Here is a 27,200-nt window from a genome sequence, read left to right as displayed (position 1 = left end):
CATAACAAGGCATTCGAAACAAGCTAAAAATCAAGTCTCAAACATGCATTATCACCACATACAACCAATATGCCCTTAGGCACCTCAAATGACAACTTAAAAACATTTCAACCAAGTATCCAAACTTGCCTAATTAATTTACCTAACCAAATTACCAAAGTTCACTACAATTCAATTACATACATACATATAACATTCATACTAACATCACAATTATACTTTAATCTCATACCAATATGTAAGTTAATTATATAAACAAATATTCTTTATAATATTTACATATGTTAAACTTTAACCAAGACCGCACAAAAGTCTATACATGCCATATAAACCGTATTGAACGTTTCAAAAACTACTGAGATAACCTGGATAGTGTGACTTAAGTGCTGATCCGATCGTCCAACCTTTCAAAAATCTACAAAGACATTAAACAACACATATAAGCTTAATAAAGCTTAGTACGTTCGACGAGTTAAACGAAAATCTTACCGAATTAACTATAATAAATCAAATATTAAAATTTATCCATGACAACTCCCTACCATTCACAACTTCAATTGATAAATACATTTGTATTCAAATCAATACAAAAATAAATAACATGTCTTTCAAATTCATTAAATAAATCACCTTACCAAAAATTTTCCATTCGAAGAACGACTTACAGATAAGAGTACATCGTTAACAGAAACTCATAAGAGCTGGTCATCCCAAATATGTCAACAGAAGCTTGAAAGCTAAACAAAAGCTCGTAAAAGCTGAACTGTAACTCGAAAGAGCTAAACAGAAGCTCATAAGAGCTAATTCACCCAATTACGCCAACAGAAAGTAAAACACGAGAGTTTGAAACAAATGTTGAACCCCGGTTTACTTGGAAATAATGTCGTTGTCTCCCTCCAATACCATCATACACCAAATTACAAATGTACTCAAATCCCGCGTTCAATTCAAACCGAATATCCAATTCATTATTATAATTCATTTCTAAAAATAGAATAAATGCATAATACCATTCATTAATTTATACAAAATATTAAATTTTAACCGTACGAACTTACCTAGATTGACTTGTAGTAATTATAGAAGTTCAGAGACTATTTCGCTATTTTTCTTTTTTCACAAGTATCTATGGGATCTTGATCTAAAATATAAAATTATTCATTTATTAGCATATATTTCATTTCCAATTCATTTTACAATTAATATCCTTTTACTTTTTAAATTTACACAACTACCCCAAACTTTTACAATTTTTGCAATTTAATCCCTTAATTAGTTAATCTATCAAATTAACTAATTTTCTCAATCAATAATCTATCCAAATATTCTAGGCCTTCATACAGCCCCTAATAAACCCAAAATTCACTATCAAACCCTAATATTTTAACATTTTCACAATTTAATCCTAAAATTAATATTTAATAAAATCACATTATAAAATCATCATACAACATAATCAAAGCTCTAAATCCATGTTATTCATCAAAAAAATCTAATATTTATCAATGGAAACTTCCAAAAATTTTTAATAAAATAAAAAACGAAGGTACAGTTTAGTTGGACCTAATTGCAACAATCTCAAAAACATAAAAATTACAAAAAAAAAACGAGTAACAATTGAATTCACATGAAGCAAAAATATGAAAAACCAGCTTAAGCTCTCTCTCCTATGGCTTAGGCCGAAATTGAAGAAGAAATGCCTAGAAAACTTTCCAAATTACCATTTTTCCATTCGATGGCTTTATTTTATTATTTTTCCTTCATATGTTGCCTCATCACTTTGATTCAGGTGTATTTATTACTTAAGTCCTTCCTTATTTATTAATCAAGTCATTTCACCACTTAATTATTATAATTAGCAAGTTTTGTACCTTTTTCAATTTAGTCTTTTTTTAATTAATTAACTATCAAAACGTTAAAATTTTTTAACGAAACTTTAATACCACCTTAATGACACTCCGTAAATATTTATAAAAAATATTTATGGCTCGGTTTATAGAAACAAGGTCTCGATACATCACTTTCTAAAATCACTTGACCTAGATTTTTACTACTCGAACCTAATAAATCATTATAAAATGTAAATTACCAATTCAAAAACCTTTTTAAAACCATATTTGACTCGTAAATATTAAGTAATAATATTTAGGAGCTTACTCGCCGGATTTGGTGGCCTCGAATCACTGTTTCTGACACCACTGAAAAATTGGGTTGTTACAACCTCCCTTAGCTTAAATCCTATTTTCTTACCTTAAGACATTGACCCTCTAATTTATCCACTCTTACAATCTAGTTCATAAGTATTAATTCTAATTTTTAATTACAACCGAATTTAAGAAATTTAGCATTAGAAATAACTAATTAACAAAACCACAAATCCGACACCATGCCCATTTCCAAAAATCTATTGATTTAACTATTTGAAATGGTTCAATATAGGAACTCCTAACAACATCTGAATTTTCAACTTTCAAAAATTTCTGAGGTGTTACAAGTAACTTTGTGATCCTTTTATCAAACATACATCCAATATAAATAGGCAAAGGTATCAAATCTTCATCACATGAAGTTGGACGCCTCATCTTTCAAGAAACAAATAGACCAGTTGACTGTAGATATAAATTAGAATTTAAATACACAATATTGAAAGTAATTGGCTTAGAAGAATAAAATGTGACGGCAGCTGACAGAAAATAAATCCTTTATCCAAAGAATGAAACAACATCGAGTTGAAGCATGTGCATGCTCCAAATAGGAAAACAACGATTAACATAAACCGACAAATACTAAAGAAGTCAATCGAAAACAAGGCAAAAAATATATGATGTTAGAAATTGAGAAGAAACAACACTCAAGAACACGGAACAACCAAACAAAAAAAAGATGAGAAGAGGAAGGATGACCAATGATGAAAGATTGAACAGAGGAAAAGCAGACACAACTGTCGATCAAGCTCAGTGAGATTGATGAAATAATCAACAAAGAAAACCAACCTGGTTGACAGGAAATATCTCATATTATGTTTTTTTCACCTTACTATTTTTTTTATTAATGTAAGAAATTTAAACCCTAATTTAAATGAAAATGTTAGTTTTCATGCAAACATGACGAATACTTCAATCATAAAAAAATATTTAAATACTTTTTTAAATTTTTATTTATACCATAATGATGTTCTCACTTCATTACGGACATGTAGAGAATGACCATCTAAATGACATAAAACAACAAATTTAAAGATAAAAAATTTGAGGAAGAAAATATTATAAAGATAAAATTTTAAATAAAATGTATAAAAAATTATAAAAGCTGAAATATACTAAGATAAACAATCAAATTATTACATCATATCAAATTGGAAGCTTCAAAAAAATTGAAAGCAAAACAAAGTAATATTGTTACTCTATTTGTTTTAAAAATCATTCTATTTCTCATAAACCACAACAAAATTTGAATAAATAAGTTCTTTTTTATTTCCTAATAAATAGTTTCAATTAATAATTGATCTTTAACTGATAGTGGACTAAAAAGAAAGCATGTAAAAAATAAAAGTTAAACACCAAAGAATCAAACTTATATGTAGCAAGGTAGAAATAACAAAAAAAATCAAACCAATGATTATAAGTGAAATATTATTGTTGATACCTAAGATCGACTAGGAGGAAGGGCGGAGAAAGTAGGAGGCCGGTTCACCCAGTGAAAATGAAGAGTCATCAAGAAGATAGAGTGTGTGTGTGTGTGTGTGTGTGTGCACGTTTGTGTATATCCTCTCTTTAAGGGAGTTCATGGTTCTCATATGAAAAGTGCGAGGAGTCATGTGATAAATTCCTATAGATGGATAGGTCTTCCAACTGTCCTTAAATAAAGTTGATGGTGTGACATTATAAAGTGTAGATAAAATGGATAATGATTGTCATGTCAACATGATGGGCTTTCTAATAGTGGTCGTTTGAGTGTTCAAAATAATATTACTCATGTTGGAGGTGTGTTAGCGATCTTGGTTGTGGTCAACAGAGGTGATTAGTCAAAGAGTTGCAAAGGGACCTACACAATGATTGTAAAAATAACTTAAAGAACTCTCTTTCAGATTTGATGTTCATATTTAGAACATACTTCATAAAGCTTCTGTAACACTCGGTTCCTAATTAACCCAAAAGTTGAAAATAATTGGAGGACTAAATCGAAAGAGATCATAAGCTGGCAACCTCCATTGAAAGAAACGAGAAAGCTTGAAACTAAATTGGACATGGTTGAGAACCAAATTTGGTTCGGGTAGAAAGGAACCAAGTGATTCTATTGTGGGAGACATAATGAATGTGAATGCATGGTTTTCATGAGGTTGGTAATAGCACAGAAAGGGCTATAAATAGCTAAAAATGGCTTCCCAGGGATATTTTCTTCCCAGTTCTGTTTCATTTTCTTTCATTCTTCATCTTCTTTGGTAGCCCGAAGAAGGAATAGTTATGGAAGGTTCTGTATGAACCATACATCATGAGGATTTAGTTGGAAAAGTAGGAAAACTAGCAAGCTGGTAAGATTCTTATCCCTTCTGTGTGCGTAAAAATAAGTGAATAAAGTTATGGAATTCAAGACTGCTTTTAGGGTTTTGCATGTATGGGGTTAAGCTAAGAATATTGAGTTTAACCTATGATTTTGGTTGAAATACTTACTGCTAGGAGAATGGAAGATCTGGCGTTCGAGGAAGCTAAGTTGTGGAAATGATGAAGATTCAGGTGAGTTCCAAACTCCAAACCTGCTGTTATGATTTATGCCATCTAAGTATGCCATGTTGCATAAACATAAAATATGATGATATATGCATGTATTGCATGAAAACTGTGAGAAAAACCGTTGAGAGGATAGATGAAATTAGGAAAAGAAATGGGGAGTGATCCTGTTAGTTATCGCCACGAGCAAAGCTCCGGGACTTGTAGAGGGAACATCGCAGTGTTCGAGCATCAAGGTTAGGTGGTGTAAATGAATGGGAGGAGAATTTGAGAAATCAATATTATGGAAAGGTATTTACCGTGACGATGGTATCGACTGCTCATTCAAGGCGACACCATGACGACGGTATATAGCGTAAGACCATGGATGAAAAATGTTATGGTAGTCTAGTATAAGGTATATAGTGTAAGACCATATATGAAAGACGCTATGGCAATTTGGTATGAGGTACGTAGTGTAAGACCATGGATGAAAGACACCATGGCAGCATGGTACAAGGTATAAGGTATACGATGTAAAATCATAGATGAAAGATGTTATGACAGTTGGGTATAATGAGTAAGACCATGGATGAAAGACTCCATGGCATCCATAAAACAAAAAAAGTCCACTAGGATAGTAAACACAGAACAAATAAAGTTCGTTAAGACAGTAAATACGGGTTAAGTTCGTCGGGACAGTAAATACAAGTTAAGTTCAACAAAACATGAGAAATATGGTGAGAAAGGTATAAGACCATAGCTCGAATACGATAACCGATAGAGTCCGCCAGGAAATAGATGTAGAAAATTTATCAAGATCTCAAGCGATGGATATGATGCCAATGTGTCAAGTATAAGAAACCACGTACGTGGAAGAAGAGTTAAGGGAGAGCGTATGTATGGTAAGCGGATCATGTGGAATCTGCCAAAACTGATAATAGTGGTAAGGTTAGATGCGAAAGCCAACAATGAATGAGCAAGAACCCAACAAAAATTAGAGGAAGATAGGTCGTGCAAAAGCTAGCCTAATTATGAAGATGCAAGAAAGAAAATTATCCAAGGATCGCAAGTAAGGATCTTCCATGAAGAACCACCAGAGGTAGCTCAATGAAGTTATACGCGAGAAGCAATCTTATGAGAGGGATGGGAATTTCCACTCCCAGGATAAGGATTATGTCTAGGGGATAGAATGTCTGTTAAGACGATTCCTCTTTGAGGAAAGTCTAATGTGCGTACACCACCATAATCAGAGCCCGTAGGGAGGGAACAAGTAAATGGGATGACAAGCTCATATAGTCATAAAGATGATAACTTGTTGGATCAACAAGTCAGACCGACAATCACTTATGGGACGGGTGAGTTTCCAAGTAAAAGCTGGAGTGATGAGCAGATTACTGGAAGTAATTCCCTCCATTGTTACTAGTAAGATGGAACGAAAATGGGTTCGCCAGAGTGGCAAGGTCTATTGTAAGTCAACATAATATGGATATGTCAACAAGTTCTTTAGGACCATGGATGGAAAAAGGGAATCTGCCAAGGATTGGTTTGATCGGGAAAGTTTGTCAAGAAAAGTGATGTGTATGAAAGAAAAAAAAGACGAGAAGTAAGAATAGGGCTCGCTGATATGATGAGGTATTTGGTATATGGTCGAGTGGAAAGTGCGACCAAAGGGAAGCCTTATAGTGAGCTGAATAGCTCAAAAAATCAGGTGAAGTCTGCCACCCTGAAAAAAAAAACACCCGCCATGAGCAAGTAAAAAGTTAATTTAAGTTTAATTTATTTTATATTTGTTACCCTCGTGCTTTAGGGTTTATGTGTCAGTGGCCTCGTGAAGGAATTCACTAAGTTTTCTTGAACTTACGAATTTCATTGATGTTCATAAGACTTACGAGAATGATCGAGGACTTAGATGAGGGACCAAGCTAGATGGAGTGGAGATTGTGGTTCACAAGTAGATACAGTCATGTATATAGGAAGGGGGTACCATTGGAGGCTTCACCTCAAGATCAATATCAACGAAGCCAGATAACATCTTTAAAATCTGGATTTTTTGGACGAATAGTCTTTAGCTAAATTTTAAGAGTACCTTGTAAACAAATAATCTGTATAGAAACAGAAACCTTGTGAGACCCAACTTTTAGATAAGTTTGAGGCTTTTACTGTAAGAAGTATTATTAATTCAATATAGTTTGTTTTATAATAGTTTAGTTGATAAAAATTAAGTATAGGTAAACCCGATACATTTGTGACACTCCATACCCGAACATGATGGATGGGTCGAGTTAGGGGTGTTACAGCTTCATTTTTTACTTCAAAAATATTATCAACACCTTCGGCCATCATAAACACACATTCATAAGAGCAAAGCAATGACAAGCCAAAAGAAATAGGCCACGTTTGGTTGGAAGGAATGGAATAGCCATTCCCTCCTTATTCTTGGATGAACAGTTAAGCATTTTTTTACCACGTTTGGTTCACTATTTTCCTCATTCGACGAATGGGAATTCCTCTCTTATTCATCTGATTTACCAAATCATTATTCGTCGAAGGGGGCCCTGTATTTCTTCACCCATTGAAGCCTACATCTGGCGAAGAGCTTCACTTCTCTCATCTTGCGTCTGGGAAGCCCGTCATAGCCTACTCTCACAAGACCTGAAAACTAGATTCTGGTCAGCCTATGCACTCTGAGTCCGGTTATTGGTGTCTTAAACCTAATGGCTCTCTTGAAGTTGTCATTGCTCAGAGCACTGGCCTTGCGAAAGTTCTCGTATTCTCTTCTCCCTTTCTCTCTTCCCTTGTCTTTAACCTCCGTTTTTCTTCTTTTGCTTGATGTATGTTATATTATATCAGAAGGGGACCTACAGTGCAGAGGACAATGTCATCAAGCTTCATAGCCAAGTCGTAGCCAATGCTTCCAAGGTATTCTTTTATTTTCCTCTTTTCTCATTTCTCAGCTATATATTTTGCTATCATTATGATTTCTTTTTCCATTTCTATCTCTATTCATCGTGCTCTTTGAATTTGTTTTGCTCAATTTCAAATAATACATTTCTTTAGTAAAATTGGGTTGGAGTTCCATGTTCAGTATGTTGTGATACTGTCTGTCGTTTGTAGTACCTGAACCTCTAAATCTTGAATAAAAACCTCTATTTTTGGCATCTCAAGCATGGCCCTTAATACATATTAGCTCGCTGGCCCTAGCTTTTTGGTTGGGGGATAGTTCAGGGTGATAAAATCAAGTAAATTTTTGTCAAAGTCATTTCTAGTTATGATGAACTCTGTCTTAAGTTGTAAATTGAAGTGTTTTAAGTACTGCAAATTGAATTATTTAGTTGCTGGAAATTGAGATATTTTATTGTTGTAATTGAGGTGTATAAATGTTGTTAATAGAGATGTTAAAGTGCTACAAATTAAAGTGTTTAAATGTTGTAAATTGAAGTGTTTTAAGTATCGCAAATTGAATTGTTTAGTTGCTGGAAATTGAGATGTTTTATTGCTGTAATTGAGGTGTATAAATGTTGTTAATAGAGATGTTAAAGTGTTGCAAATTACTGAAGCTCTAAAGTTGCAGATGGAGATGCAAAAGCGCTTACATGAACAACTGGAGGCATGTATTCTCAATGCAAATTTAATATTAATTTGGTTATTTTGTTTGTTTGGCTCTACTTGTTTTTAGAATAGCATGGTATTGAGTGTCAACAACATTCGGGCTCAGTATTTTTCTCTGTATTTATTAAGAAACCGGTGCAATTTGTTAAATCATTGTGCAATGACACATGCTTTAAGTTTTTGGTGTTGCATTTACTTGTCTTCTCAAAACACAGATTTCACCTCTGATATACAATAGGTGCAGAGACAGCTATAATTACGGATAGAGGCTCAAGCAAAGTATTTAAAGAAGATTATTGAAGAGCAGCGCCTTGGTGGAGTCCTTGCAGAAGCACCTGGCACAAGAGCTTCAGTCCCAGCGTTGGGTGACAATGGCCTGGAATCTGACAAGAAGACTGACCCTGCAACTCTAACCCCAACTTCAGAATCTCCTTTGCAGGATAAGGCTGCCAAAGAAAGAACTTCTGCGAATAGCCACTCTATAGATGAGTCTTTCTCATCTCATCATGAGCCTTTGACCCCAAATTCTGGTTGCCATGTGGATTCTCCAGCAGGGAGTCCTAAAGGGGAGATGTTGAAGAAGAAGCAACGAGTGAGCATGGCTAGAGCATTTGCTAAACCAGATATGGTACTTCCACATCAGATACTAGATTCGAGCATAAATGCCTCCTATCAACAATCGCTGTTAGTTTTCATGGGAGAGCAATTTAATCCTTCATCTAGAATATTGATCAGAAATGAGAATCAATCAGGGAAGGGTTCAGGAACGGAGCTGTAGTTTATGTGCTACATGGTAAATGTTGTTGGTTTCATTTTGGCCATGTATTCCTGATGAGATTTCTGATTAGGTCAAAAAGAAAAAAAAAAGAACTTGTTAATGTCTGTTGTATGAGATAACTAGACTGAAGTAAATGTGTCCCTTTGTCCTAATATATGTAGCATCCATATAGTGTAGTGGAATTAATTACAGTGAATGGTGCTGGGGACTTGGCTCGAGTGTCATGTCTATCAGTATTAGAGTACTGTGATTGTTGTATATTTTGGCTAAAGGTTTTAGAAAGACTTTGATGGCTGGCTTTAATTGGGTAACGTGGATTAGCACTGTTACTGTTGTTTTTAATCCTTCAATAACTTAGGGTGAGTTTGGATGGGCAGTGCGTTTACCTGCAGTTAGTGTAAAAATAGCGGTGGCGGTGAGATTAGATACTGTAGCGATACTGTAGCGTGAGACAAAAAGGAAGCTAAACGCACCGCACCCAATCGTCCATCCAAACCCACCCTTAATAAGTCGACTTTGTTCATGGGATACTGCAGGTAGTCATGATGTCAACTTGCAGGCCTTCTACGTCATATTTGCAAATAATATTTTATTTTTTTAGGCAAGAACTATCATTCAAATTAGTTCCAGGGATTATTTACATATTAAAATGGACATTACGGCTTTAAAAGAAATAATAAAAGATTAAATTAAGTGATAATTGCCGTGTTTAGAATAAAACACATGATAGTTGACGTAGATATTGCTTAAAAGGAAAAAAAGAAAATAATAAAAACATAATTTAGCACATTAAATATGTATTACAGTTTAAAAATAATAAAGTAGATTATATATTATTTTTATAGTATTATATATTATGATTTTTTAATTCATATAATAATAATTTTATTAAATTATATATTATTTTATTAAATTATATTTAATAATAATTATGTTAAAATATAGTTAAATTATTTATTATTTTTATTAAATTATTTTTAATAATAATCTTATTAAAATTTAATACCAATAACAATACTCATCTACCTAAAAAAAATTATGCAAATAGTATTCTAGTCATTTTGATTTTTTTTCCTTATGCTATTACAACATCATTTCATTCAACTAAATACAAGAATAACTATTCCATTTCATTCAACTAAACAATTGAGTTACTGATTACAGCTTTATTCCATTACAACTCTATTCAATTACAGCTCTATTCCATTACAGTGAACCAAACGTACTCGTGTGATAACTTCCGGCCTTAATTTTTACTATTATGATTTTTTTTTTGTTGAGAATTAAGTTATTTTAATAATTTGGCTAACATTTGCCAATATTCTCATAACCTTCATACGATTTTGGTACCATACAAAAATAATAAATCATTTTTTTAAATGGCACCACAAACCATTTTTCAATCATTCCTGGCACAAAATTAAAGCTTATTTCATCAATTTTATTTTTAATAGCAACGGTTTCAACATCATCGTATGGCTCAAACAAAAATAGCTCGCATTGATATAGGAATTGTCACAGTGTGCTTCGGATCTCTCCATATTAGTCTCCCAAATCTATAATCTCCATATACTTTCCCAGTCGTGAAGAAAGTAACTTTAAAGGGTACAATTTGGGTGGTTTTATTGAACCTCAATATCTGGGGTTCTACTTTCATGTTTACACCTTGTGGAGCTTCCACAACAGCTTTATACATTGACTCAACGGGTCCGACATTCGTTACCTTCCGGCTCACTGTTACTTTTCTTTTCAGGTATGGGATGGTGATGGATGGAAGGTTGAGGTTCAACTCATTTAGTCTATTTTTGGTGCAATTGGCTTTGGTCTGGGTTAAACCACTCACAGACTTGCTGCTGAACCCAGTGCCGCAAAGGAACTTGACATAATCGTTTGTTTCAATGTCATAGATGAGCCCTGGATCGATAGCTCTATTGGGATTTACTACTCCACCGCCCATATCAAATGGGTCAGCTACCTTGCGAGTTGAGCCCTCCTCGGCTATGTTTGATCCATCGGTTCCTTTTTGGGAAGCTGCAGCGTTGAACTAATGGTTATAGTTGAGGGAAGAAAAGATTACACCCTTAAAGTGTATGAAAAAATGTCAATATGGGAAGTAAAATTTGTTCACCTGTGGTGACTAGAGCTGATCTTATTGCAGCTGGAGACCAGTTCTTATGTACAGATTTGATTAGAGCTGTTATGCCTGCAATATGGGGGCAAGACATTGAAGTTCCTGACAGTAGTGCAAATCCACTACTTTTTTCTGCGCCAAATGGTATATATGCAGCTATGATGTCCACGCCTGGTGCAGCTATGTCGGGCTATATACCGTAATTAGACAAAGGAAAACTAAAATCTTACTGCAGTTAAAAGAAGAATGATGAAATTGGGAGTTTATAGCTTGTTAAATTTACCTTTAGCACTGTTGGGGAAATTGAACTAGGTCCTCTGCCTGAGAAATCTGCAACTTTAGGAGATACCCATTTCCCTATAATTGTCTTTGGAATACCTAACTTGGCAATTGGAGACCTTAAAAGAGAGGTGGAAAAGGTAAAGGAATTTAAGTGTTAAAGTTATGCCATATATATTGATTCTTCACTTTCTTAATTTATGTGTACCTTGTTTTTCTTATATAGGAAAGTATCTGAGTTCCTACTTCATAATCTACTTTAATGCATGGTATATAATGACATGACTCAAGTCCATCACTCCTATATTGCGCAAAAATAAGCCCTACCCCTCCTGCTTCCGCCACTGAAATTGCAGCACTAAATATATTCTGAGTACTTGATTGTGAAAAACAAAGTATGATCTGTCCTGCTGCTAATGTTGCATTCAGACTTCCTCGCTTGCACCCCAAGCTGGAAAAAGTAAACGTATCACACCAGATGTATGAAAAAAGAACATATATGAAAAATCATCTGACTAGATCAAAAGAAAGGCCTAACGCTGAATCATCGCTGTTATTTAAGGCAATGCGATCAGAGAATGTAATGCCAGTGAATCCATGGTTATGCATTCGAGTGTCAACAGATTGTCCCTGCAAGACAATAAGATTATTATGTTAAAAAGGACTATTGTTTGATTAATCTAGTGCTAAGTGAAGATTTACCCAAAGGGTGAGGTTATTTCCTAGTGTAATGGCTGTTGGGAAGGCCCTATCTATGGTAGTAGCGGCAACAGTGATAATCCAAGGAGCAGTGTTCTCAACTGTCATTGCAGTAGGACCATCATTCCCTGCGGAGCAAGCTACAGTAATGCCCTTTGCAGTTGCATGGAAGGAACCGATTGCAATCGAATTACGTTGATCTGCGTAAGAGAACAAAGGTATAGAAATGCCGATGGACACCGATAGGATATCAACTCCATCTTGTATGGCTTTGTCAAATGCTTTGAGAAGATCAACATCAGTGCACCCTCCATGTCCAAAAGACCAACAAACCTTGTAAACTGCCAAGTGAGCTCGTGGAGCACCTCCCCTAGCCAAACCAGCAGCTAGTCCTTCATAGTTTGCATTTACTACAAAATTACCAGCTGCTATGGAAGCTGTATGAGTACCATGCCCTGAGCTATCTCTTGCTGATAGAATATCCTCTCCATTACTTATATTTATAGGTGTTTGGCTTTGATCCAAGATGCCTTTGACGAACCAACGAGCTCCGATAAGTTTCTTGTTACAGTTTGAGGAGTTGAACAACTGTCCCTCTTGGCATATACCTTTCCAATGAGGTGGAATTGGATTCATACCCCTATCATTGAAACTCTCAGATTCTGGCCACACTCCTACAATCATGGTTTCCAAATTTATCAGCCTTTATATTGAGCCTTGTAAGTGTAGAGATTTATTTATTACCTGAGTCTATTACTCCAATGATTATTCCTTCACCCATGTTGCTTTTAGTTAAAAGATTTGTTGTAGAATGATCATTTAGCCCCATGAAGTCCCAACTTCTAGTTGTATGAAACTTGTGAACTTGATTAGGAATCACTTGGACAACACCAGGAAATGCTGCAATTTGTAAGTAATTTTCTTAGTTTTTAAAGTTTTAGATGCTAAAATAAAACAAAAGCTAGGAAATTATATCACCTTCAATTTCCTTTGCCTGGGAATCTGTCAACCTGGCTGCAAACCCGGAAAAGCCATGTTTATAGCTATAAAGCATTGAACTTTTTGCTGCTTCCTTGCTGAGATCCATCCAAAACAAAAAAAGGAGCAAAGCTTATGTTATTCTTTTTTATTGAAATTTAGTGTAAATGTAAATTTATAATACCTTCCAAGCAAGTCGGACAACATTTTGTAGTGAAACATTTTGGTAACAGTTGGATCTTCATTTTCTTTCTCTCCCATGTACACAATATGCACCTGTGACATTGGCATTTATGTGCACAACACCAAACTTAAGCAATAAAACAAAATAAAATAAAAGCCACACCTGACTTAATTTCTGAAGTTGTATGCAGATATATACTTACATTACTTACGGCTGCCTTTGGAAAGGTTGACAAAAATTGAATTGAAACAAGAGTGAGAACAACAAAAAAGTTTAATTTGGTATCCATAAACTAATCTTACAAGAAAAAACATATAAAGAGTTTCCAGTTCTAAGTTTGTTTATTATTACAACATATAAGGAGTTTAAATAAGTTAGCTATCCCTGTATCCTTGAGCAAAGCTTCACCAACACCAAGTGGAAAGTGGGGACCATACTTTTCAGACCACACTTTCAATTTTTTTTTATATATTCTTCAAGTTCATTTTACTATTCATTATTGAGATTCGTAATTATCTTTTTCAAAAATATCATTTTCAAAGTTCAAACATGTATTTCCTCTTAATATGTTTGACTACTACACCTACACTTGTTCCTGATCTTTATGCTTAATTGATAGGCACTGTTAATTTGGATAATTTACGGTGTAAATTATATGAAACTGGGAATCATGAATAGTATGTTAAATAACATAACTTTTTTTTATTCACTTTTCCATAAAGTTGGACAATATCACTTTTTATATGGAAAACTTTCCTAAAAAGATGAAATGATAGCTTCCTCTACTTTATCCTATATCTTTTTTCCTTCTAGTTAAAGCTGCTGGTAGCATTGTAGGCCAAAACGTACACATTTATGCCTTTAATTATTCTATGGTATATGATGACCAATCTTATAAATAATTTTTCATGCATAAGAAACTCAATTCTATAAAAGCTTGAAGATAATCTCTATAATTTAAAAAATTTGTTAAATCTCTTTTAAAAAAAAATTCAAGAGAAATTCTTAAAGAGAAAAATTCAAAGAGAATTTATTAACTCAAAAGAGAAAATCGTTGAATAATGAATGATTTTATTGTTGTGTACAATGCAGAGGCCTTTTTATAGGCTAACTAAATACATATAAATTAAACTTTCAAGTATACTAAAATTCTAGTTAATCTAAACAACAAGTAGTTTTAAGCTAAACTTTCTTGTCGCCGTAAAACTCCTAAATAACTTAAAATACTTAAAAATTATCCAAAATTCAGAATAAATAAATAATAAAACCTAATAAATAAAATATTGGGATCGTATAAAATAAAAATTAAGCCTGAAACTCGAACTCAATATGATTTAAACTCGAATAAAAAGTCTAAAACTCGTCATTTCCGTAATAATCTCGTCACTAAAATGGTCATAACTTGAACTCCTTACTTGAAATTGAGTGATTCAAAGTGCGTTTTGGAGCTAAGAAATAAGTCTTCAAACGTTATATAGACATCTAAGCCCATAAATGTTTGGATCCCAAAAAAATATTTGTCGCAAGTTGACTATCTTTTTAGCTTGAAAATTGGCAATTTGGTTGAATTGACTTTAATAAATTTCACTCATTACATGTATGTATCATTCCCTCTTTCCTCAAAAAGTTTCATCCTCACATATTGTCTTTGATCGGATATTTGTTTGATTTGCTTGACCTTTAACCTTGTTATTGGGCCTTAAGGTAACGTCAATTCATCACATTCATGTGCTTGAAATTGGGCCTTGAGACTCGCACCAAGATGTCTACATGAACGAACTAGACTAAACCCGATTGTAATGAAGATGATTTTGTTTCCTAAAAGTATAGATTTCCGAAACCTGTATAAGTGAACTTTCTGCTAGCCTTCCAATGAATGGTTGATGAATGATTGAAAGTTTGGACTCTCCCTAATAATGTAGACCCTATCCACATCCTTTCTAGACTCCAAGCCCATGATTTTCAAAGTGGTGCTTTTGCTTTTGCTTTTGCTAGTTTTTTTTTTTCTTTTCTTGTTTCTCTGGAGGTACTATCTTTAAAGGGAAACAAAAGAGCACTGCTTTGAGGAAAGGAAGCAATGCAATTGAGCCATACACAACGATTAAAGATGTAATAAAGGGTTGACAAATTGGAGTTACGAGAGTGGAGGACTTGAAGAAAGTTGTTGTGAGAGAATTGACAAGTTGGAGGTGATATGCTGATAATGGCCATAACTAACATCTCTATATATTCCCATATCTATATCTCAATATGCATTAACATTGAGTGTTCACCTCTAAACTCCCATCCTGAGTTCAAGTCGCAAAAATCATCTGTATATGGTATACTTATTATAGGTATTGAGTTGTGTAACAAAAAAAAAAGTTATTGGACGTTAAGAACGTGAAAGAATAAGAGTCCAAAGCATCATAAACAACTTTGTCATGATGGACCAGATGTTGCCCTATTCCAACTTTTAAAAATGGAATCAATGTGAAGATGAAGAGATACAATCATGCACTAGTAGATGGTGATCCAACTTGTATATCACAAAGTTATAAGATAATTTATTGTCCCCACAAATCTTCAAACATCAAATATTCATTATTTAAACTTTGTTTTAGTTGTAATCCCTTTCTTTTATTATTTCCCTTCAATGAATATCTAAAAGGAGTGGAAGTGTTTAATTTTCATCTGCATAATTTTGTAAAATTTGTGGTCTTGTCCACCAATTTTCCATTTGAGCCGACTTATTTGCCCAAGAGAATAGATATATAATCTTACCCAATTTCATCGACAATCTCAATATTGATTTATCCACAAGGCCGAAGTTTGAAAGTGATTTCTCATTATTCACAATACAACAATCCATCCAAAATTAAACACGAAATTAGCTCATTATTTTAAAGATTAATACTACATCTTACTATTTCAATTTAAAATTTCTAGTCTAATCATTATTTTTTTGTTTATAATTTCTGTCAAAATTTATCAATTTAAAATGTTCATATTTTGGCAGTCATATACAATGTTATATGAATCAGTCTATTCAACATGTCAAGTACGCAAATTTTGATGAGAAATACTAATAATGTTAATGATTGAACTAATATTTTTAAATCTTAAAAAGTAAAAAAACTTTATTTTTAACTTTTTTTTAAGTACAGGGACTAAATTTTAAATTTTGTCGAACTACACTAATGGCACATGAAAGTCGGACTAACTTCAGTAATTTTATATATTCAAGTATAATATACTTCCACAGCGAAGTATATAGTCGATATGTCCGAGTGGTTAAGGAGACAGACTTGAAATCTGTTGGGCATTGCCCGCGCAGGTTCGAACCCTGCTGTCGACGCTTTTTATTTTTATATTTCCTTCTTAGACTTCCATTCATGGGCCTTATTACCTTTGACCCCAACAAAAGTCAAATTCATGTTATGTTTTACTAAATTTATGTAAAAGTATTTTCTTTTAAAATTTATTATAAGTGGAATTGTAAATGAATATATGATTTTTTTTAAATGTTGTATTCATTGATGATTATATACAAGTAACAATATTAGTTATAGGAAAAATATTAAATACTAAGACCTCTATGTCAAATATTTAACATGAAAGATATAATATTTTTATTTTTATTTTTATAAAAATAGGTATATTTGATTTGGGATTATGTCGTAAATTTTATATTAAATTTTACGCTATGTTTGATAAATTAAAATTTTAAGTGTTGAATTTAATTCATAAAACATGTTTAGTATTTTATTTAAAATTAAATATTAAATATGATTTGATTGTTTGATAAATGATAATATAATCTTAAAGGAAATTAATAGATTTAGAAACTATTGAATTTATTCTCTATTAAGTGATAAGTAGGTCCTATCTACCTATCATTTTCTATATTATTTTTTTGTAGAAATTTCTCATTGTGAGTTATCAAAATTTTTTCAACGCTTGATAGCATTACTTACTTTTATCAAATCTACTAGACTATCCATTTAGAAAACAATAAGCATAATGTCTTTCCGTTCAATTTATTGTATTTATTAAAGGCTAATTTTATACATCATTATATAAACAAAAAGAATAATTGTATAAATTAATAGGTCTGCATTTAATTAGAGCACTCTAATTATTTATATCAATTTTAAATAATAATAAAAACTTGAAACTTGAGAAAATAAATTTCGTTTTTTCGGTTACATTGTGGTGTTCGAACACAGCCAATTAATAAATAAAAATCTTATAGAGTGACACTGTACTCCTAAAAAAAACTCAAATTTAAAATCTAAAAATAACATTATTAAAATAACAACTATAAACTCCAAAAAATAATTAATCCTTTAACTGAATCTTGTGTTCCATGTAAATGTGATCTTGGCCCGGGCTGGGCCTCAACAAAATTTTATGTTCTGACCCGACTCAGATAAAAATACTAAAACTTGCATCTGGCCAGTTCGTATTAATTTTTTATATAAAAACAAATTTAAAAAGTATAATACATTGAATATACTAAAAAATTAAAATAAATATTTCACACCAAATTGAAAATAAATTAAAAAATTATTTATACTTAAATAACACTAAGATAGGTGCAACTTAGCAAGCAACCACCTCTAAAATAGTAATAAAATTAACAATAAAACAAGAGTTATACAATCTCCAAATAATAACAATAAAATAGTAACAATATAATAACGAAACGATATCAAAACAGTGACAAAAGTAGCAAGAAGCAGCAAATTTGTTTTTTTTTTTGTGTGTGTGCAAATTCAAGCTAGATTGGGCCCGGACAAAAAAAACTTACTCAAAACTTGATCCATTTAAAAAACAGCCTTTAAATTTTTATTCAAACATATTTTCTAAGTCTACATTTTTACTCAAATCCTCTAGATGGGACACAAAATTAAAGTCCCGGCTGCTTTTTTTTATTTCACAACCCACCCATTATAAAAAAAAAAAATTGAAGTATGCGAGTACATAATATGAATATATATTCTCAAACACAGATATAAAACAATAGGATTAGGTATACAGAATCAACTAAAATACAATAATGAGCAAGTGAGTTAGGGGTCATTATTGCAATTAAAGGTCACAGTTGAGTGTGGTGGAAACCATCATTGGTAACAGTTGAGATTTATAGACCAAATTAAAGGGTTCCTTTTATAATGTGATAAACTCCATTTTCACATTTGCATGCAATCTACCCAATTATATTCATTTATGTATGGCAGTTAATTAAATGCTTGAGTCGTGCTAGGGACTACCATTATGAAATTAATACATCTTTTTCTGGTTTCATTAACCCAACCCCAATAACCATCACATTGCCAGCATTCGGTTTGGCTATTTTGAAAATAATATAAACAGAAAACAAAAACCTTGTCCTCAACACTAGGGAATTCATATCATCTTTGCAACTACTGAAAGGAGCCAAAGAGATTTCTGGGTATGTTGCTTTCAGAAGAGGGGCCTATAATATATCAATTTTTTAACGTGTGAGATTCTTCATTTTATCCCCAAACATTTTGAAACAAAATACAACCACTAAATATCTTTTGAAACCCAGCCTCAAGTTTGGTTTTTAGTGTCAAGTGATTTCACTATCTGCTCTCTTTTTTTTCTCTTTTTTTGTGGAAACAAAGTCTGTCAGTCTTTAGTTGATTAAATATTTCTTCAGTTGTTTTAACAATCTTCTGGTTTTTCAGTATATGAAAAATATGAATTCACCCACTTCAGTTCCAGTTCCTCAGCAATCTTCCCACCGTGATGAAGTCTTAATGCAGCAGAGCTTGGTTTTTGCAGATAATCTTAAGGTAAATTTACACTGACCATCATGTTCATTTTCGATTTTAGACATTTACATATGGATTAAATTAACCGCATTGATGAGTAATACTTTAGGATTTGAAGAATCTGAGGGAACAGTTATATTCTGCAGCAGAATATTTTGAAATGGCCTACACCAAAGAAATGCAGAAACAAATGTAAGTCATCATATACTTGAAACTTATGATGAGGAACATCCCCTAATCCTGTTTCTCTTTGACAATGAGCAGAGTGGAAGACACTTTGAAAGATTATGCCATTAAAGCTTTGGTCAATACAGTGGATCACTTGGGCTCTATAGCATACAAGATCAACACTTTCTTGGATGAAAAGATTAATGACTATTCTGTAATGGAGCTTCGTTTGTTTTGCCTGGAACAGGTAAAATGCTTAGTTAACTTTACTCTCAAAATCTTATTACACTGAGCTTGTTTGACATTGTTCTGTTAAGAGACTGCGAACATGCCAAGACTACGTTAATTTAGGGGGTCTTTCCCAGCAGTCATTGGTGTTAGAAGCACCCAAGCACCATAAGCACTACATATTTCCAGGCAAGTATGTTGTTATAGAAACTTTTTGTTTTTCTGAATCCATGTGATCGAAATTTTATGTTATCTCTTGCAGTTAATGAGACACTTACTGATGTTGCCATTGCCAACCCTAGGCTGAAATCCCACCGCACTAACATGTTTGCTAGATTAGACTTGCACCTGTATAAGAATCTTGGTATTATTTGATTTTGGTCCTTTTACTGTACTCAAATTTACATTTTAGTCCTTATATTTTCAGACCAAAGGCATATCAGACGAAGTTTTGATGGTGTTGTTGGTAAAAGTAACATAAAGGCTCCTGTACTAAGAGCCGGACTGCATTTCCCCCTCTACTAAAAAATGGGCAAATTAACCCTTATACATTTTGTACATTAGATTAAAGAAAAAATTGGTCATTTCTATTAAAAATTTCATCCATTTAGACTATTAAAAACCAGTGTGGCTGATGGAAAAATCAGGCATTAATATGTGGTATATCATGTGTACTACAGGGACAATTTTTACAATTAAAATAGATAGAATTTTTAACAAAAGGACCGACTTGCTCTTTGATCCAATATACAATGACAATTTTGCTCATTTTTTTAATAAAAGAGATAAATTACAATCTAAATGTTAATACATAGGCCTCCATATTATTTTTACATGTTATATATTTTCAGGCATTCAAGCAAAACCTGCAGATACCCCTTCTGAGCGTGCCGGGTAATCTTGGAATCTAATAGTATCAATATATTGTATGTTCCTAATACTAGGATTCACCATTGATGTTATTACAATCGTGATGTAGTGATGGATACTTTATGTTACGGTCTTCACGGCATTTTCCAAGACAACGCCCCCAGTTGTTGACCAGTGTTTCAATGAACCCGAGACAAGGTAACAGTGATACGGATTCAAAGCCCGTCTGAATTCCTTGTTACGTACTGATTACAGGTTATTTTGAAATCAGATAAACGGTCAAGCTCTCCTCGACACATTCCGCTGCCACGAACTGTGTCTCTTATGCCCAGATCCACTTCTCCCAACGCTAAAAAAAGGGTAGGGGCCACGAACCAAGGACTAATTGTGAGTTTTTAACATATTTAACACTGGATTTTTTTGCTTACATATATGGGTGTTGATTGGAACAGTACCCGTCAGAGCCTCGAAGAACAGTATCGTTGTCGATGGTGGGCGAAGATGTGGATCAACAATATTCTACCAAAAGCAAACGTCTTTTCAAGGCTATGCTCAGCTTGCGCAAATCCAAAAAGGATCTCTCTTTACACAAATTCTTGGACGATAATTGAGAGGAAAAAAGGTTAAGCCATTATATTTCATCATGTATTACACAACAATTTCTTTAATATTTATTCTATTCATTTTTAAATCCACAATAATCTTGACTATAGTTGTTAAAATCAGACTGGTCGAGCTTAAACTGATCAGTACATTGATCTTGAACAAGAGTGACAAACGATTCATTGCAAATTGGTATAAATCAAGATAAAATAAAGAAACTAATTTGAATTAGATTCTATGATTTTTTAATTTTTAAGAATTTTTTAAGAATTTATTTAATTAAAATTAGATTGATAATCAAATTGGTCGGATCAAGAATCGGTGACCTAACTAGCTTGACCATGGATACGATCCTAAAACTATCTTGACGTAAATCCCTAGACAATCTTGATCTTTTATTAAAAATAATTTCTTTTTCCATACAATGTTGTCAACCATGAAATCTTAAAGAAAACATGTTGAAACCAACATTCCCTCATTGCAGAGCTAAAATTCAACCATCAAAATAATAATAATAATCTCCCATTGTTTATAAAATTTAAAAAAAACTCGCGTAAATATAACAAATAATTATCCTTAAAACTTATTAAATGTGTATTTTTAATAATAATTATAATGAAATTATTTAGGTGAATAGAATGAGGGTTTGTTTGACCCAAAACTCTTGGAGAAACCTTGCAGATATTCATAAATTTGGTGGAAAATAAAAATTAGATTTGATCAACTTGTTTGTTTGGATGAATGGCCAGGCCCAGTGAGGAAGAATTATGTCTATCCACCCACCTCCCATTGGTGGTCCATGCAAATCCATTTTAGGAGTCGTTTTCTATCATCCATATTCAATATAATAAAATGCTTCATTTGTTTGACGTTGTCAAGCACCAACTTATAAAATTTACTGACACCTACATCACTGGATCTTCCCCCTATCTTTTCTTTTTTAACGCCGACTCCCTTTTTGAGTTTGACAACCACTATTTTATTTTTTTATAATTGAATCCGGATTGGACACTTCTAAGTATGGCTCATCTTCTACTTTCTCATTACAAATAAAAATAGTATATTTACTACAACTAACCCTCAATATAATTAATAGAACGGATAAACACCAAGTAAAAAGAAAAAAATCGTGAATATAATTACAACTCTGGCAATGTTTCTCAATCTATTGTAACATAACATTAAAATTAATGGAAATCCAACAACAATCCACGACACACGTACATTTAGTTTTTCACCTCCAAGCTGTTCCATTAAATATAAAACTTTTAACTTTCAACACAAATATGATTGTTTTACTTTAAAAAACATAAAGCTTTTGAACATGCATGCCCATATCGACTCAAATCTTTTATTTCGATGGGAGCAAATAAATACATTATATTAAAAGAAGAGAGAAAGAGTTTTCAAATATAACAATCCAACACATAATTAATATTTGAATATTTATTATTACTAGTTAGTTAGTGGACTGATTAAAGGAGTTGGAAGACAACAAAATCAAAAAGGTAGTGGAGGCTGACAAATGCCCTCACTCTCTCTTTATCCTCAACTATTTCGTATATATATTTCGGTGGGGGAACAAATAATGGAGTAGGAAATTATTCCCACAAAATATGGTTTCAAATGTCAATTATGCAACTAGTAGATAAAAATTGTATTACGTAAACCAAAGTTGCAGAGATTTAAAAAACCAACCCAAAATTGAGTTGTAAACTTGTATTCTTCTGCTTTTTATTTATTAAAAAACATATTAGTATTCTTGCTGTCACTACATTTCTCTCATTTGCATGGCGGCTGAACTATTCCAATTTCCTTAGTTGAAGAGTTGGTATGGAAGAGGAGTTTAGAGTGTCTCCCATTATACACACTCGTTATTCGATGAAAATTTTATATAATCATTAAATTATTTTCTATTGAAATGATAAATTTTGAGATATTTTTCTAAATTTTATATGAACAAATAAAATTATTCTTAAAATAATATTTATTGTTTTGTAAAATTCACGATTAAGTTAGTCAAAATCTTAAGTATAGTTGTAAGTATTGAATATAAAGAGGCACAAAAATCTCATTTGAAAGCAACCTAATCACTAAAGTTATTTATTGAGTCTCGTAAAAAAAATGTGAATTCTTTGGAGGGGTTATAAGTAGTAACAAGCTTCGTGTAAAAATAAAAACATTAATTGAAACAAACATCTGCAGATGAACTGGATTAGTAGTTGGGTTTAGTAACATAATTGAAAATTAATTTAACAACTGTGAATAAGACTTTATAATTAATTAAAACTGACTTCATAAAGTTGCAGATGCAAATAAAACAAATATATATTTATATAAGCATGAGTTATAAGCAATAGCTATATTTTATGTTATCACTTTAAATTAATATGTGGTGTCATTTTCTTAATACAAGTCAACAGACGAGTGATTAAAATGTAACAATTCAATAATGTAGTGGTTATGATGTAATTTTTAAAAGTTGAGTGACTAAAACATATTTTTAAACAAAGTTTATAGCCGGATTGGTTACAAAAATTTATTTGATAAGAAAATTTATCATGCTTGTGAGAATTCTAATTTTATTGAAAATTTTATATAATTATAAATAATAAAAATCAAATTTTATATTTAAATTATTATTTTTCTATTAACAAAAAAGAAAAATAAATTCCTTTGGATAGTAAATTTTAATTGATCATATAATAATTAATTTTATATTTTATGTATAAAAGTTTAAAATAATCTAATATATGATATTTTTATTGATTAAATATTATTTACAAATTATCATGATGAATTTATTAACTGTTAAGAAAAATAAAAAATGAATAATGAAGACTTTAATTTATAAGATAGCTTTTACAAATACTTTAATAACAATTAGAATTTTTTTATTAGCATTATATATGAACTATTAAAATAATTTAATTATGTTAATTAGTAATTATTCTTTAATAATATTATGTTGCATTAATTACATGAAGTAAAGTTATACTGTATATTGAATAAGTTTTAAATGCTTTAATTACTATTTGAATTTATTCTTATTTTTATTGAATAATATTTTTTTAATATTAGTTTAGTCATATTATGAATAATAAAAGGTATTTACGTTACTAAAAAATTTCTTTAAACTTATGCTTCTATAAACATTTAATATAATGGTAAAAATGCCTCTCCAATCTCTCTCAATTTCAATATTGAATAAATTGGTCCCTCTAAAAAAATTTTAAAAAAATTAATCTCTGTCAAATTTAAAAATAAGCAACTAAGGACAATTAATCACAACATTAATATTTTAGTCAATTTTACATAAATTTGACTGATATGATAATAAATTTAGCTCTCACAATTTACGCATTCTATAATTTTGGTCATGATTTAACAAATTTGGCCCGCAGTAGTTTTGTAAATGTTGAGGTTATTGAATTTTTTAGAATCAATACGAAATTAACAAAATATGTAAATATACCAATCAAAACAATGCACAATTGAGACATTAAGACTGTGATTAATTGACCTTAATTGCTTACTTTCAAAATTGACAAGGATTAAATTGCTCCAATTTTTTAGAGGGACTAATTTGTTCAATTTAGAAATTGAGAGGGACTAGAGAGGTCCTTTTACCTAATATAATGTATAGATAATGATAATAATATTTAATATAGTGACAAGTTGATAAAGGAGTGGGGACATTTGTCCTCATGTGATTTGATCTAATCCGATGAATTTCGAGTAAAAATTGAAGCCTTTCGTACTGAAGGTGCGATCTCGAGATGCCTCATGCATTTATGCCCTTATTTTTATTTAGTAGTTTCAGGAAAAACAAAAAACATTCAATGTTCCCATTTTTTTAAAATATAAATTCTGTGGTTTTATCATGCCAACTGCCAAATGGTCCATAATATCAAATCCTTGGAAATTATGTGATTTTTAAGCAACCATGCACTGCTCCCTCTCCATCTCTCCTGTCACTCACGCTCTAATTTATTTTATTTTTTTTCATAAAAATGTTATTCAAATCATTTGCAAATATTAAATTTGAAATTTGGTTTAAAAAATATAAAATCATTTAGTAACCATAATGTTAGATTTTGGAAATTGATTACTATGTTCGGATTTCAAATAATTTCACGTGGAGACTGTGTCAGTATAAGGGTAATCTCAATACTACTTCTTTCTTAGATAATCTATATGTAGATAAAATATATATCTTTTGAAGCAAGGTAAAATATAATTTTAATTAAAAATAAATTTGTTTTACCAACTTCAATTTTTTTTTAAGTTTTAAAGTCAACTAGTTGGTTATGCAATTACTTTTCATGAATTATTATAATAATGATTTATAAATTTATCTCAACAACATCTATTTACATATTAATATATAAGTTGTAATAAAAATGTTAAAAAAAGATGGAACTGGCAAATTGAGTGCCAAAAGAGTGCCTACTCCCTCACCACTAGAGTTGTTTTAGACCGTTTTCGTATTTGAGATGTTGGCAATTTATTGAACCGCATTTATGAGATATGTTGAGTATATGGATGATATCTAGCCCATCAATGAAGAATCACTTTGGGAAACATATTTGGAAGATTGAATCGAATCAGATCACCCTTATTTAATCCTTTGAATTAAGGAAGTTGGATTAGATTGAATCATTGAAAACTTAGCTGTCAAGAATCATTATTTACCTTGAAATGCAACAACTTTGTTAAATTCACCCTATGAATGCACACATTATAGTTGGTTTTAGGTTAGATCATAATATTTTTCTTGTGTTTGATACACTCGTGTATTGGTGTATTGTTCATATTGTTGTAACCCAATTTTGTCCGGGTCAGATCAAATTTTGGGTCAATTTCACATTTGTTTTTTTAGACGGTTTTGCATTTAATCAGAGGCTTCATTTTGAGACCAAATTCTGACAAGTTCGAATATGTTGTAAGCTTTATTGTTTGATTTCGACTTGTTCTTGTTATTCGAACTTATATTCAACTTACAATTCTAAGTTTGTTTTGTTTTTAATTTTAATTTTTTATCTTAAAAATCTTAAGTGAATATCTGAACTGAAAATTGAGTCTAGTCCAAGCCTAACACTACCAATGCCCCTACCCACTCTGCCAACACTCTTATCACTTGCCCCATCACCTTTACACAGCCACCCTACTCCATGTTCTTAATTCCTATAAAGCCCTTAACTCAAACTCCCTCCACCGCCACCCTTTACCTATCACCTTCTAGTACTTAAAACTAAAATCAACCAACATATCCAAAGATGGCTCTTTGGAGGATCTCTCTCCCAACCTCTCTTTCTTGACTCTCCCCAACTCTTTTCCAACAACCATAACTCACCACCTTAGATGGCTCTCTCTTAGCCTTCGCTCTCATCATCCTCAACTTCTATCAACCCATACTTCTTTCACCTTTATTCATTGTCCTCACTCTTGCCCTCTCCACTTTCATCCCCATCAAAGCCCACAACTTTCAACATAATTCTTTATTCCACCACCAAGCCACCATTCTCAACACCTTTCATCACTTCATCACTGTAACCCCCTTAAACTCAATATATTGTAAAAGTAGTATTAAATTGAATAGTGTAATTGATTTTTCCGATAAAGTGAGATAAGGATATAAGGATTGTAAAAGAAAGGTTGAGTGATACCAAGGAAAATTTTGAATTAAGAAGTATGTTGTGATACATTAATTTAAAGTAAGGACTAAATTATAAATATGTGAAAAGCTTGTGGCTTAAGTGTAAATATTCAAAATCTAAATGGTCAAAGTGTGAAATGGAGTAAGTTAAAGGACTAAGAATAAAAATAACCCAATTTTTTATGACATGGAATTGGCAGACAAGGACTAAATTGAGTAAGTGGAAAAATAAGATGGACTAAATTGCAATTTTACTAAAAGTAAGTTGTGACTCAATAATGGAATTTTTGAAGAAACATGAAAGGTAAAATGGCCATTACTTAAATGAGATAATTATGAGAAAAATATCTTGATTATTGGTGGAATATGGACCATTAGATCAAATTGAAAAGTAAGAAGAAATATTGAACATTAGATTGAAATGATGGCATAAAGATATTGCATATTAAATTATACGATTTTATTGTAAGATTTTTGCAATGGAGGTTTTCATTTCTCTACAATTTAGTCATTTGCCATGAA

At 31.9% G+C, this 27,200-nt stretch overlaps 2 protein-coding genes, 1 non-coding gene and 1 pseudogene across 7 annotated transcripts; 3 read left to right on the top strand and 1 right to left on the bottom strand.

Annotated features, from left to right (window-relative positions):
* The first annotated feature begins 7,112 nt into the window (after positions 1 to 7,112).
* LOC107949931 (myb family transcription factor PHL7-like) lies at positions 7,113 to 9,438 on the top strand (annotated as a pseudogene).
* Positions 9,439 to 10,516: 1,078 nt separating this feature from the next.
* LOC107950127 (subtilisin-like protease SBT3.5) lies at positions 10,517 to 13,742 on the bottom strand. 2 transcript variants are annotated; one of them, XM_016884901.2, is made up of 10 exons: positions 13,570 to 13,742; positions 13,368 to 13,459; positions 13,184 to 13,281; positions 12,950 to 13,105; positions 12,308 to 12,879; positions 12,045 to 12,136; positions 11,715 to 11,957; positions 11,511 to 11,625; positions 11,225 to 11,417; positions 10,517 to 11,127 (listed from the first exon to the last, which is right to left on the bottom strand). In XM_016884901.2, the coding sequence occupies exons 1-10, from the start codon at positions 13,654 to 13,656 to the stop codon at positions 10,577 to 10,579; spliced, it is 2,199 nt and encodes a 732-aa protein (XP_016740390.1). In that variant the 5' UTR covers positions 13,657 to 13,742; the 3' UTR covers positions 10,517 to 10,576. The 2 variants fall into 2 exon arrangements, with proteins under 2 accessions (XP_016740390.1, XP_016740389.1); XM_016884900.2 differs by having other exon boundaries at positions 12,209 to 12,879; positions 13,570 to 13,728.
* A 2,880-nt stretch (positions 13,743 to 16,622) lies between these two features.
* Positions 16,623 to 16,704, top strand: TRNAS-UGA (transfer RNA serine (anticodon UGA)). The gene has a single exon. It is a non-coding gene; the product is annotated as a tRNA-Ser (tRNA).
* A 1,953-nt stretch (positions 16,705 to 18,657) lies between these two features.
* LOC107950129 (protein ABIL3) lies at positions 18,658 to 21,107 on the top strand. Of its 4 annotated transcripts, none has more exons than XR_001697950.2 (10): positions 18,658 to 18,804; positions 19,064 to 19,171; positions 19,260 to 19,342; positions 19,415 to 19,565; positions 19,636 to 19,735; positions 19,809 to 19,910; positions 20,398 to 20,440; positions 20,526 to 20,614; positions 20,672 to 20,776; positions 20,869 to 20,939. XR_001697950.2 is itself a non-coding variant. In XM_016884902.2 (10 exons), the coding sequence occupies exons 2-10, from the start codon at positions 19,067 to 19,069 to the stop codon at positions 21,025 to 21,027; spliced, it is 921 nt and encodes a 306-aa protein (XP_016740391.1). In that variant the 5' UTR covers positions 18,659 to 18,804; positions 19,064 to 19,066; the 3' UTR covers positions 21,028 to 21,107. The 4 variants fall into 4 exon arrangements, 3 of the variants coding, with proteins under 3 accessions (XP_016740391.1, XP_016740396.1, XP_016740393.1); XM_016884902.2 differs by having other exon boundaries at positions 18,659 to 18,804; positions 20,688 to 20,776; positions 20,869 to 21,107; XM_016884904.2 differs by having other exon boundaries at positions 18,691 to 18,853; positions 20,688 to 20,776; positions 20,869 to 21,107.
* Positions 21,108 to 27,200: the final 6,093 nt, after the last annotated feature.

The sequence above is a fragment of the Gossypium hirsutum genome, chromosome D03 (genome assembly GCF_007990345.1).
Source record: "Gossypium hirsutum isolate 1008001.06 chromosome D03, Gossypium_hirsutum_v2.1, whole genome shotgun sequence".
Classification (NCBI taxonomy): domain Eukaryota; kingdom Viridiplantae; phylum Streptophyta; class Magnoliopsida; order Malvales; family Malvaceae; genus Gossypium; species Gossypium hirsutum.
This window is presented reverse-complemented; position numbering and strand designations above follow the sequence as displayed.

What these genes read in the sequence shown, in the direction of transcription:
- LOC107950129 (XM_016884902.2), top strand. Translation starts at nt 19,067, where the DNA reads ATGAAAAATATGAATTCACCCACTTCAGTTCCAGTTCCTCAGCAATCT. An exon ending in AAAGAAATGCAGAAACAAAT is followed by an intron (nt 19,343 to 19,414) that starts GTAAGTCATCAT and finishes GACAATGAGCAG; the next exon opens with AGTGGAAGACACTTTGAAAG. An exon ending in TAAGCACTACATATTTCCAG is followed by an intron (nt 19,736 to 19,808) that starts GCAAGTATGTTG and finishes TATCTCTTGCAG; the next exon opens with TTAATGAGACACTTACTGAT.
- LOC107950127 (XM_016884900.2), bottom strand. Translation starts at nt 13,656, where the DNA reads ATGGATACCAAATTAAACTTTTTTGTTGTTCTCACTCTTGTTTCAATT. An exon ending in TCCTATATAAGAAAAACAAG is followed by an intron (nt 11,626 to 11,714) that starts GTACACATAAAT and finishes CTCTCTTTTAAG; the next exon opens with GTCTCCAATTGCCAAGTTAG. An exon ending in TTTCCCCAACAGTGCTAAAG is followed by an intron (nt 11,418 to 11,510) that starts GTAAATTTAACA and finishes TACGGTATATAG; the next exon opens with CCCGACATAGCTGCACCAGG.